This window comes from Phlebotomus papatasi, chromosome 1 (genome assembly GCF_024763615.1).
Source record: "Phlebotomus papatasi isolate M1 chromosome 1, Ppap_2.1, whole genome shotgun sequence".
NCBI classification, from domain to species: domain Eukaryota; kingdom Metazoa; phylum Arthropoda; class Insecta; order Diptera; family Psychodidae; genus Phlebotomus; species Phlebotomus papatasi.
The window spans coordinates 95,035,708-95,049,100 of NC_077222.1; the positions used below are offsets into that span (position 1 = coordinate 95,035,708).

At 36.0% G+C, this 13,393-nt stretch overlaps 2 protein-coding genes across 3 annotated transcripts; one reads left to right on the plus strand and one right to left on the minus strand.

Moving 5' to 3' along the window:
- The first annotated feature begins 1,428 nt into the window (after positions 1–1,428).
- LOC129809819 (tetra-peptide repeat homeobox protein 1-like) lies at positions 1,429–2,429 on the plus strand. Of its 2 annotated transcripts, XM_055859934.1 has the most exons (3): positions 1,429–1,609; positions 1,719–2,009; positions 2,085–2,429. In XM_055859934.1, the coding sequence occupies exons 1-3, from the start codon at positions 1,598–1,600 to the stop codon at positions 2,238–2,240; spliced, it is 459 nt and encodes a 152-aa protein (XP_055715909.1). In that variant the 5' UTR covers positions 1,429–1,597; the 3' UTR covers positions 2,241–2,429. The 2 variants fall into 2 exon arrangements, with proteins under 2 accessions (XP_055715909.1, XP_055715908.1); XM_055859933.1 differs by lacking the exon at positions 1,429–1,609 and having other exon boundaries at positions 1,627–2,009.
- A 6,049-nt stretch (positions 2,430–8,478) lies between these two features.
- On the minus strand, positions 8,479–9,788 carry LOC129809817 (larval cuticle protein A3A-like). The gene is made up of 3 exons (XM_055859931.1): positions 9,606–9,788; positions 9,112–9,490; positions 8,479–9,046 (listed from the first exon to the last, which is right to left on the minus strand). The coding sequence occupies exons 1-3, from the start codon at positions 9,726–9,728 to the stop codon at positions 8,814–8,816; spliced, it is 735 nt and encodes a 244-aa protein (XP_055715906.1). The 5' UTR covers positions 9,729–9,788; the 3' UTR covers positions 8,479–8,813.
- Between the last annotated feature and the right edge of the window lie 3,605 nt (positions 9,789–13,393).

Below are 13,393 nucleotides of genomic sequence, written 5' to 3' on the forward strand. Positions count from 1 at the left end.
TAATACCATGGTAAGGAATGGGTTAAATTGGCTCGATTTATTTTTTTCATTTTTATTGATTGACTTTGTTTTTTTTATTTAATAATTTCTTATTTTAAGCCTTATGAAGTCTGAAAGTTAATTTTTGGAATTATAGGCTGGTCAGCTTTTTGGTCACGGTTTTGTTCATTTGCATATTTTGGAATTAACTTTCCATTGATCGAAGGATTGTTTTTTTTTTCTTTTCAAAAGTATCAATCGTTTCATTAGAAACTTACCTGCATATATTATCACGATAAAATGCGACTGTATTGAGTTAGCCACCTTTTTCAGTCACCTGAAAAACTCCAAATTAATTTATCCTTTTAAAGAACTACTGACTTTGTTAAAATGCATTAACTACAATAATGCTCTTGAAAGGATCATATTGCACTAATTTTTCTCTGGTGCTTATATTTCACCTTTGGCATCGAACTTTCTTAATACCTTATCAGGAATGATTCCAGATAATTCTAAGGCTCTTGTCGCTATACAGGTTTCCGGCCTAAGGTTTAGCCATATGGGAGAACTTTTCTATTTATTTTATCAGGCAAGATTTTTTTTAGGAAAATTGGAGCTTATGATTGTACATTTAAGGTTAAATCCAGACAGGAAATAGACGAAAACACTGAACCTTTCTTGATTTTCACAATTTTATTCTCTACGACGTCTGACACAGAACAGGATTCTGTGTCAGTCAGTCGAATGGTGAACATTGCGGATTAAATTGTGATCCAAGTCCAAGTGCAGTGTAACAACTCCCACCTGTACGTGATTTTCCCTGCCATATTCGATACCTGATGAAGAAGACATCCATCCTCGAAACGTCGTAGAGAATAAAATTGTGAAAATCAAGAAAAGTTCAGTGTTTCCGTATATTTCCTGCTACATTTCGTCGAACCGAAATTCTAGTTAAATCCAGATTTTGAAAAAACAATAAAAATTGTTTGTTATTTAGGATTTTCAGACATTAGGGAAATTGGCTAAACCTTCGGTCTTAAGCCCAAATCCGAATTTCATTTTGCGCTTGCACTCTGCAGTTCACTAAAGTAATTTGCATAATATTAGAATGCCACTATGCAGTGAAGAAAGTATTGGACAAGCAATAGAATTTGTATATTGAAACTCGAAAAACAGGAAGATGACGTGGTATTCACTGGCCTGGTGAGAAATTCAAAATATGCGTTACATCTTCTATTTGGAAGTGTGTGAAAAATCTCAATTAATACGACTCCTCTCCCTCAACATCTTGTTGGAAAATCTCCTGATCGATGTCGTGTGCTGTTGCAGTCACCTTCTAATTCTGCCCCCCTCTGCGAAAAAAGCTCTCGTGCAGACCATCGATGGGCCTGCAGTGCAGCTGAGCATAAAAAGTGTCTCTCTAGCACTGCACTAATGCTGCAAATCGGTGGGGATGTCTTCCCATGGAGGTATATATAAAAGACAAAAAGCAGCATAATCAATTGCAATCATTACCGCGACATTTCTAGACACATAGTCTGCGTCTTCCCTCGGATGGTATAGCAATACTGAGAGTTGTGCTGTGGCCCTTGTGTTGAGTTTAACGGACGGAAAGACCATGAAGTGTTTGGTAATTAAGCGCAAATGTCGAAAAATTGTGAAGAGGAAGATATTCATTAAGTGACACTAACATGATGCCTCTTTTTTTCTCTTCTATCACAACGCAATGTCCTCGGAAGTGCTTTGTTGTCTTGTCTCTAGTGGCTCTTGTGGCAGTGGCTGAAGAAAAACCAGCTGAATCCCGTAAGGGGAAACGTGGAATATTGGACTTTGGCTATGGATACGATGGATATGCTGCTGATTTCGGACACTTTGACCATGGGCTGTATCCTGGACCTTACCCAGCTCCCTATCATGGATGGCTTCCCCATGGTCCAATCATCGGAGCACACACAAACACAGTGATCACGAAGAAAATCGGTTTCCCAGTTCCAGTTCCTGTTGACAGGCATATTCCCGTCCCAGTTAAGGTATGCCTAACCCTTCAAAAAAATATATCCCACCAGAAACTTTCAAATGAAATACCTTCCTATGATTACTTACAGGTTCCAGTAGCTGTCCCTGTGCCGTATCCTGTTGTAAAACATCTTCCTGTCCCTATTGTTAAGCATGTCCCTGTCCCCTATCCTAAGCCCTATCCAGTGCCAATTGTGGCGAAGCCCCTGCTCCATGATCCGTGGCTGGCTCCCAAGATCTGGTAAAATCGCAATTACGCGGCCCAGCAGGATATTAGATTACACCCCCTAAACACCCCTATCTTATAATTCAACTCCTAACTCATGTGCCAAACACTGTAAAATTGTCCATAGGAAAAATTATACAGATGGAGAGACGAGGAAATACAAAAAGTATGTAAAGTAGTGAAGTGTATCATGAAGGCATAGTGGCAATAAAAGACCAAGAAGAAAAAAGAAGCGTTTCATTGAGGAAAAAGCCAAAGACGATGAAATTACCAGTGGTGGACAATTTAATTACGATATATGCGTCTACAGTGCAATTTAATTGCTGTCTATCTGATCAATCAGTTCACAATATGATGAATTAATTGGAGGATTGAAGCTGCAAAAAGGAAAATTGTATATAATTGAGTCATACTGATATTATAAGAATTTTCACTGAAGTTGAAGATGATCGATTATTTTAAATTACTTTATTAACACCTCTAATGTGCCTACATCGTGGCGTCTTAGCTGATTTTGCCCGGTCTCTTCACAGGTGCGTGTCGCTGATAAGATTGCATAATTGAATAAATCATTACGATTCAATAAACATTGTTGAGAGTGTACCTTAAAAGTTTTAGGAAACCATATAGAAATATATAATTGACTTCCGAATTTAGAAATTATTAAAAATAGTTTGAAATAATTAGGAATATCGTGTGAAGAATTTTAAAGACTAGTTTTTCTGAACAAATCTGTTAAAAGTATAAGTTCAAGCTACAAGAAGAGCAATTCTCGTTTACTTAACCCGTAAAAAAATTCCTCAACTTTTTAGTGAAATAGGGTAAGCGTAGCAAATTTCGGCCAGCTTACAATTCCGGTCACCTTTTTATTCCTCTAATTTTCGTGAAAGTTTAGTTTTTGCATACTCTAGAGATTATACAATGCAATAAAATAACTAAAAATGTAGCATCGATTAACGAGAAGATGTGAAAAAGTCATTGGAAAAATTCCCGATGGGCAACGATATGATAACGAAGTTGGCCGAAATAAGCCACCAAAGCTATGTCTACATTTTTATTCATTTTAAAATGTATTGAGAATTATTTAAGAGAAAATGGAGACGACAAACTGTCCTCCTTAAGAAGAAGGAATAAAAAATCAATTTAGGTTGAAAGGAACACCTATTGACACTTTAAGAACTCGTGTCAGGACTTATTGACACCGTACTCTGTACCATTTGGAATACAAAATTCGAACACTTATCCTTATCAAAGAGCGCAGATTAATGAAAAAACGTTATATTACTTCGATTTTACTGGATGCATTAAATAAATTTCAACATTTTGACTAAAGTGTCAATAGGGATTCCCTGTCGAAGAGGTGTTCCTTCGACCCTATATTAAAAATATTAAATATCAAACTTGAGACATTGGCGCTTGCATGAAACTATGCTGAAATTTGGCACACATACCCTACACAGTTTAAACCAGATGCTGTTTTTAAATCTTTTTCTTGACATGATTCGTTGTAAATTTGTATATAAAGATTGTATAAAATTATACATAATATGGATGATTGGCATATACAATCTGTGATGGAGTTTTCCATCGTTTTAACTTCTGAGGTTGGTCATTAACGCTAAGACGGCGGTGGGCGCTAAAAAGTTACAATGTACTTTTGCCTCTCTTTTGATGTTCCTTATCTATCTAATTTGCCAATCTGAGCAGCAAAATGCATAACAATCGAATAAAATTAATTTTTTTTCAACCCTCTCAGATTTATATATAAGGGAACAGAGAAACACAAAGGGTATCATTTGGTAAAGAAGCATCCCCAAGGAAATAAATAAGTCCATTACCAAAGGTACATTTCAATGGAATAATTTTGAATAGAATTTGAGCTTTGAACTTTGTGATTTCCTTAGTGTTTCAGATGGGTAAAGAGAAAAAGAAGACTATGAAGACGAACATGGTCTATATGCTTTGTAATCTTTATCTTTTGTGCATCTGCAACAGTGATGAAATCTAGATCTAGAAGTTCAAAATCAGACTCTGTTTAAAATTATTCGATTGCGCTCTTTGCCGGGGGAGCTTTCAGGTTTTACTTTGACTTCAAAAATTTCCTAGTTTTCTCATTTTATATATATAAATTGAAAAATAAATTTGAAATACAAATTGAGAGCTTCTATTAAGCCACACATTTCCTGAAACACTTTGGGTCAGCTTCATTTGGGAATAAATAATTTTCTTTATTTTTTCCCTCTGCAAACTAGTGCTTAGGGAAGCTTTATTAAAGAAATACGGAAAAAAAACATAATGTGTTTGGAGACGGAGTGTGTGCGAAGCCTGAAAGACACCCCCTACTAAGAATAACAGATACAATTACATGCAATCACCAAGTTAATTACGACGAAGAAGGGCAACCTTAATTCCTAAAATAATCCTAATTTCATGCTATTAAGATTGAAAAAAAAAACTTTATATAATATTTTTACTGCTGAAATCTAGCTGTCTACACATTATCAAAAAATTCTGTAAAAAATGACATTAAAAAAAGTTCTTTAAAAAAATCGCCTCCAGACTAGTGAAATTTTTTTTAAAAAATCTGGATTTTTTACAGAAATTTGTATAGTGTGTAGGCGATTTTGTAAAAAAACGACCCATTTTTTTAAAAAATCAAGGTTTTTTCTTTAAAAAAATTCTTTTAAAAAAGTGCCTCTACACACTGGGACAATTTTTTACAAAACAGTTTTTTAAAGAATTTTTTAAAAAATCACAGCAACTCTAGACATTTTTTCATGAAAATTTGTCATTTGAGTGGTGGAAAAAGTGTGAAAAGTGTTTGTTGGAATTCCCTGGGATAGTTGTTAGTGAATGTTCGTGGAAAATTTTCCAAAATTGCGAAAGTGCAGTGTTTTTCTACAGAAGTTGTTCCCAGTGGAATCAAAGCCAGCTGTGGAGGAACATTTTCGCTGATTTTTCTTTTGAAGTTTCCAAAAGTTGTGATGTCTGTGTATTCTTGAAGATTTTTATGGTACAGTGACCTCGTGCACCAAATTAAAATATGAATGGAAAGAAGGAAATTGAAGAATTTTGGAACATGAACCTGGTAAATCAATCAAGACAATAGACCTATTCAGAGCCACTGAGGAGATCCTAGTACATACAAGAGTCATCCGTAATTACCACAGCCCATCACTTGAAGCCCCAGAACCACCTCCCATCATTCCTCCTTTTCAACCACGATGGAAATGTTCCCATCCGGAAGCACAAGGATGAGATGGCTACAAACTTTTGCTTCCTCCATGGGACTCCTGCTTGGACAGTAGTGGATAGAGGGAGAAGGCTTTAATGTACACCGGATAACCAATAAAAGATTTCGGATTGGAAACCAAGATATGAGAATTTATTTTTCATAAAATTTATCATAATTATCACCAGTGTCCGGAATCAAATCAGTGTCATCCAGTATCCGGAATCAAATTTGTAGAGTTGCACTGGATCAATTTTTGCAGGAATTTTGGTGAAGCACTTTCTAATTATTCCTCAAAGTCCTTCCCCTCATCCACTATCATGCTCTTCCAATTGTAGTCCTGAATTTTTTGCAGGAATAGCTTTGCAATAAAATCAGCGAGTTTTTTTTTAGCACATTCATAGTACTTACGTCAATGTTCTTGGTTACAAATACTCCTGTTCATCCAAACGTATCCACAAGTTTTCCTGAAGTCCTGAAGCTTTTCCAGAAAGAGCTGCTGATCAATGGAATCTAGGATCTTTTGAGCTGCACACCTTCTTCTCCACTCTACCCATTGTTCCTGGTAACAAATTTGTCCTTCCGAGTAATTTCTGCGGTTCTTCTGATGAGCATGTTTTGGTTTCCAGACTATCGCAAAGAAAAACAATTTCTGTACATAAATAACTGCGATAGTCACACAAAATTTTTTAGGGAAAAACATTTTGAGGTTATGTTTACACACTCCGGAATATTGATTCCACTGGGAACAACTTCTGTAGAAAAACACTGCACTTTTGCAATTTTGGAAAATTTTCCACGAACATTCACTAACAACTATCCCAGGGAATTCCAACAAACACTTTTCACACTTTTTCCACCACTCAAATGACAAATTTTCATGAAAAATAATCCCAAGCGAAATGCTGAGAGTAATCTGTCAGAAATTTTTTACAAAAATTAAGTCTAGTGTGGAGGCATTTTTTTTAAAAAATTTTTTTAAAAAACAGTTTTTTTAAAAAAATTTTTTAAAAAATTTTTTAAAGAATTTTTTTAAAAAATGCTCATAATGTGTAGACAAGAGAAAACTATAATTTGTTCAAAATATCTAAGTATAACATAAATAAAATTTATTAATCTAAAAACAAGTGTTCTTTGAAAGAAATAATGTGGTTCCGAAGATATCTGCAATCAAGAAATAAAATGACTAACATTTATAGGTCGGCTGGAAAGGTCTAATAGAAGTGGCATTTATAAAATAATTTGGATAACTATAAATTAGTTAGAGTCAATTTTAATATGTCTAATAATCTATATCGTTTTCATCTGACAATTCTTTCTCATCTTTCCAAGCCAATTAAAACTGATGAGTTGAAATGGAAAATTTTGAACTTCATGAAAAGTTCTTTGTTAAGAAAGATTTAAATACAGGGGAATTTCATTCCAAAATAATAAAATACTAGGAACACGTTGTTCAAAATAAATTTTTGTTAGTTAGTCATCTTGAGTTACAATATGCTCTGTAAACTCTAAAAATGATTCATGCAGTCAATATCAAAATTCCCATCAATCCAGAAATCATTGAAAAAGACCATGCTTTTTTGTGCAGACCAAAGACATATGCATTAACCACATTAAAAAAAATAATATAATGATATATGCATTAAATAGTGCATATCATAGGCATCTAAAACCAACCAATATGACAAATTTCGCAAAAAAGTCATATGACAAAGTTGATTAAAAAGGAAGTACCCCGTGCACACTAAAAATTTGTCAAAAAACTTGCTCGAATGCTAGTTGAAAATTCGAGCCACGAATTCTTTAATTAACCGCAGTCAATCAAGTTTTTTTTTTTAATTTAGAAACAAATGAATTATTGGATAGTCATGGGCCGAATACAATGCAGCCATAAAAGAACACGAAAAAATAAAAATAAGTCTTAGAGTTATGTTTTTTTAATGTTTTTAATCATATGTATATAAACCGAAGGCAGCCAAAATCTCGAACTCCAAAATCCCGAAAAGGCCAAAATCCCGAAAGCCAAATTCCCGAAAGCCAAAATCCTGAATGCTGAAAATCCTGAAAGGGGTGAAATTATGGTAAGTGTGCCAAATTTCGGCATAGTTGCATGTAACAAATGAACAAATTGAAATGTAACATTTTTAATGCAAATTGATTTTTTTATTCCTTCTTCTTAAGGAGTGTTGCTTGGAACCTTGTAGACTGTTTATCGTATTTATTTACTCTAAAATCATTCTTAATAAATTTTAAAATGAATAAAAATGTAGACATAGCTTTGGTTCCCTATTTCGCCCAACTTCATTCTCATAGTTCCTTGCACTTCGGGAATTCTTCTAATGTCTTTTTCATATCATCTGGTTTGTCAAAGCTACATTTTTCGATATTCTTTTGCATTGTAAAATCTTTAGAGTAAGTTAAAATTAAAAATTCATTGAAATTCGAGGAACAAAATAGGTGGCCGGAATTGCAAGCTGGTCGGAATTTGGCACACTTACCCTCGGCTTTTGAGTAATCGATGAGATCAAGTTCTACTGCAAAATTATAGAAGAGATTCTGGTCTACATTTCACCCATCTATCACTTTTCTGCCAATCTATCCAAATCCTTGATATTTTGATTTAAATTCAAAATTTGTATAATTTCACGAATTTGATCAAGATAACTGAATGGTGTCCCCCAACTTCAGCTCTAAATCGAATTTGCATGCATTCCGAGTTAGCTCACGTTAAGAATCTCACATACATAAGCCGGTTAGGATTATCTGTCCCTTTTCAAAAATTATTTTTTTTAATAATTTCTTTTTGAAGGCCAAAAAGCAGAAAGAATAGTAGAAAACTATTTTTGATGTCAATTCTCACTTCATGTATCTTATTTTATCTTATTAATGGTCCATTAGAAAATTCAGACTGATTTAATAGTTTTTTTGTGGTAACGTTGAAGTTCTTCCTGGATTACAATACAATTCCTGATACTCCAATCATAAGTAAAAGTGAGAAAAATTCTAAATGAGAAACACCAAAATATCTTTTCACAATTGAGAATTTTCTTTATTCATCCTGACAATTTATCAAAATACAAAAAGAGGAGTCAAAGAACAGTAAGGATAGTCACAACACACGAAGCACATACAGACAGTTTCACAAAAAAAAATAGTTCAAAGAAGCATTCAGACAGACAAAAATACAGGAAAAATAAATTAATTTAAACAAAATTCAACTAGATGCTCGGAAGAAGAAAGAAGAGGAAGGGAAATTTGGGATTGTGGCAATCTCTCTCTGTTCTCTCTCTCGTGGCAAATGGCTGGATTTTGCGATACGGCCGAAACAGTTGCTGGTACTCTCACGGCTTAAGATGGTATTTAGTGGTGGTAGGTGGCGTAGGCTGGGGCAGCGTGGGCAACAGCCAGAGGGGCAGCGTGGGCAGCATAGGCTACTTTGGCAACGGGGGCAGCATAGGCTACCTTGGCAACTGGGGCAGCATAGGCCACAGGGGCGGCAACCTTGGCAACAGCGGGAGCGGCAACTTTCACGGCCAGAGGCTCACGGTGGACAACAGCGTTGAAACCATTGTGGGGATCAGCGGTGTATTCGACTGGAAATTGATTGAGGAGTTATTAGTAGAGGGATAGGTTGGGAGGGGTAGGGTGGTTAACTTACCAGTACGTTTGGTGCCATCAGGATCGACAAGGGAGTAGGAGCCCTGGACAACATCTCCGCTGCGGGTTTCGTGCTGGCTCTTGGAATCACCAGTAAGACCATCCTGGATGTCGTAGGCGAAGGTGTATTGGGGGTTGGGGTCGTATTCGTCAGCAACGGCAACCTTGGCAACAGCTGGGGCAGCTACGAGGGTCTTAGCAGGAGCAGCATAGGCCAAGGGAGCGGCATGGGCTACGACGGCGGGAGCTGCGTGGGCAGCATAGGTGGCTACTGGGGCATGGGAAGCATAGGTGGCCACTGGGGCGTGGCTGTAGGCAACGGGTTGAGCAGGAAGGAGTCCAGCACGGGCCACGGCGACGAGAGCGCAGAAGGTCAAGAACTACAAGAAAGGTGCAGGGGGTTAGTTGTAGCACTAGTAAGGGAGTCTCTCTAATCCACTGGCGAGAGACTCTTGGCAGGATATTTTTCTTAAAGGGTTGAGAACTTCAACACACCTTGAATGCCATTTTTGATTGGATGACTCTTAGTGTTTCTGATAGCAGAAGAACTAAACGACTGTGTCGAATCCATCGGAGATCCGTCAATTTATACCAAAACTCACTCTTGCACTCCTCCATGGTCTTCAAGCCGAAGAGCTTGCCACCACCAGGCGTTCACTCTCACACACATTTTGGGCTTGCTGGATGAGGTTCACGAAGTTAAGAAGAGAAAAAAAATGCCTGACGACGTCATTGGTGCAAGAGATCTTCGTGTTGAACACCTTCTCGAGCAACAATCGCTCACCTGGCCAAAGTTGACACGGCAGCGCACAAAAGTGTTATTAATTTATTTTATTTTATTTATTTATGGACAGCATCTCCTGCAGATGCTCTTTGGTGCTTTTAGAAGTAGAAACCGTGGGAAAAGCTTTCGATACAAGGACATCAAATTCAGCTTTGAAGATGCATTTGCTTGCCCGATATCCCAAGGAAATTAGCCTTGCATGCTCTTGGTGGAATTGCCACGCGGAATGTCTGGGCGCATGGTGAAATGTTGCATAAGAGGAAAGGTGGTCTTGAATATTAAGAGCGTCGAATTACATCGACAAGACTTGAGAAAAAAGTGACCCAATTTTCAACCTCCATCAGTTTCACTGTGTCAGCACCGGATGGAGACGCCGGGTACTTTCATTTTCACTCAACGATTGTACCTCCCAGCCAGGTATGTCAGCTGCTCCGGGCTTTTTTTTACTGGCTCCGCGTTGCATTTTCTTCATGCACCCAGAATTGCAGTATGTCTTTTTCTGTGCTGCATTGTCAAAACAAAAAAAAATAAACAAGATAATTTCCAGTCTATTATCTCGCCTTTTGTCGATTCATCGCCCCAGCCCCAGACACTTTAATTCCCCGATGGACAGGTGAGATTAAAATGTGAGACACCTTTCTCACGCACAAAAAAAGCCCGCCAGACCGCACTGGACCAATTTTTGATCATCGACCGTTTCGCTAAAATAACTCCAAATTGAATTGCAATTTTTATTTATTCATATTGAACATTCCTGACTATATTAATCTCCTTAGGTGATCAATTGGAATTATTTCTCAAACTCCCAATGATATTTATGTCAATAAATTACTTTTTTTCATTTGCCAGAGAAATTTCAATTGATTTGGTATTCACAAACAATGCCGAATACTCGGAACTCTCCAAATCAACATTATTCTCCAACTCTTTCCACGCTGCACTCGAATTTTGGATATGATTTGCATTTATTAACCACACGATCGAGTCACGCGTGCAAATGACCCAATTTTGATCGGTGCGGTGTGGCAAGAAAAGTCCAACAACTGCGGAAATTAATGAGGGGCATATTTGCCCAAAAAAGCCACTTCAAGACACCCAGTCTGGTTTGACATTCTCCCGCCAAAAATTGATAGCAAAAGTGATCAAGTTTTTTTTTGGGTCCAAAAAAGCAACTGCATTGATCTCTTTGGATTCTTAAAAAAAATTATCCGTAAAATCACCCAATAAACCCAATTGTCCATTTGCATATTTAGTTGGGAGTTTTGTGATAAATTTCGCAATTTAGTCTCAACTTTTTTCCTATTTCGATGTTTTTTTTTTGTCACAATCTTTTACACTCTGCATTTGACTGTAACCATGATCATGCTAATTTACTTCAAACGCTACGCCTCAGCATAATCGCTCAAATACACGAAGATCATAGTTTAAAGGTCAATAGTAAAAAGCCATTGGCAACCTTGATCAATCACCAGAAAGGTGGAGCTGCTTTGAGATGCTGAAGGTGGAGGATTCTGTGACCATCTGAAGACTGCCCTAAAGGTAAACTTGATGTTGGTGACTTTTATAAAATTTTCATCGCTCGTCACGGAATTTCAGATCATCAAGATTGTGGATCAAGGCTTGTGCAAATACTTCTAAAATAATTTGGACACTTTTTGACTGGGAGACTCGTAAAAATTCAAAGAAACGTGAGTGAGAGCAGTAATGAATTTTATGGGCTCTCTGTTCCACACGCGATCACTATTATGCAATCATGGGATACTTAAAAAAAAGTGCATATTCATAAAATGATAAGGAAAAATTATCACAATGATCTCATGTGTGAGAAGCTTTCAAAATGATTTATAAAACAAAAAAAAATACAATGTCAATTTTATCGTTGAACTAAATGACAAAATTAATAAATTCATTACGCTAATAAAATATTTATTGATTTTACAAATCATTTGTTGTCGCAATTTTCTTAGTTTAATTTAATACATAGATTTCTTTTTTTTTTTAATAACATTTATTTTGATTCATTGCCAAAAATTTATAAGTCGATCAGTGAAAAGAATTTTCAATCGCTTTCTTATGGAGGTCGGTCGTGAAGTCACCAGCAGACGCATATAGATTAAAAGAAATAACACTAGTTATTGCACTAAATAACAAATCACTGGAAAAAATGAAAGGGTCACTGTTTTGACACCTATTTATCTCCGGAGTAAACGAATAAAAACAATGAAAAAGTCATCTTTGGTTTTCGCTCAGATGATAGAAATACGATAGCGGAAACTTGGGCACCACCAAACACTGCGATTTTTTAATCGGATATTCGACTTCAGAGGATAAGACCTATAGAAATTTATAGGCACTATAGGGATGCTTGTCCACTGAAGGAATGGTCGAGATAGTCCAAGTAGTTTAGAAATAAAAATTAGTGTTTGGTGGTACCCCGTGTTTGGTGGTGCCCCAGTTTCCCCTAAGAGTAATAAACTTGCGATAAAACGTAATCTATCGTGATAAATATATGCATACAAAATTTCAAAAGATTTAAGTGAACCTTTCAAAGGGTCAAATATGATCCATTTTTGTTGAAAAGGGTCAATTTGATCCTTTCATTTTTACCAGTGATTGATATTTTTTGGCATACAGATCGTATAGAAAAACATGAAAATTTCACTCATCTTTTAACTTCATCGGAATGAACTGTTTACGACGGTTAATGCTAAGATGTCGAAGTACGAAACTCTAATGAAAGTTTTAGGTAACTTCTGCATCTGCCTAAGGATGAGGGTTTGAACACGTCCTGAGAATGAAATATTAATATTAGTGGTTTCGGCATTCTACTGGGTTACACGGTGCGACAAAATTTACCTTTTTGTGGGTGTCTTTGACGAGAGTGCCAAAACTTGTTAGAGGGTCATTTAAGGACTTCAAATCTGCAATCCGTTTGTTCGGGTCACCTCTAGATTTTTTTGAAAAAGTATATTTAGGTTTTTGATGTTTTATAAAATTCAAAAATTCATATCTCCGGTTCTAATTATCCGGTGGTAGTCACATAAAGCTAAACTGACGCGTAATTTCATCCTCTATAACTCTTGTGAACATATAAAGCATCTACGATGAAAATGAAGTATATTTTTTAAAGATTTTTTGAAAAAGGGCACCTAAAATGGTGCATTTTTCTGTGTTTTTTCCATCTTCTAGTAATTTTCCCACTTTAATAGAGCATTTTATATGTCAAATAACTATCCCTAAAAGTTAGAGAATTTAATATTCTTTCATATCTTTTTGGTTTAAATTTTCTATCCTAATTCGTTTATTCACAATAATTTATTGAAAATAAAATGCATTATTATAAAAATAATTTGGCACCCTATTTTGTACTATTTGGGGTATGAAATTTGAACATCAATCCTTATAGATTAAACTAGATTAATGAAAAAAAACATCATACTACTTATATTTTATTCTATACTTTAAATGAATATTAATATTTTGACGAAAATGTCAATAA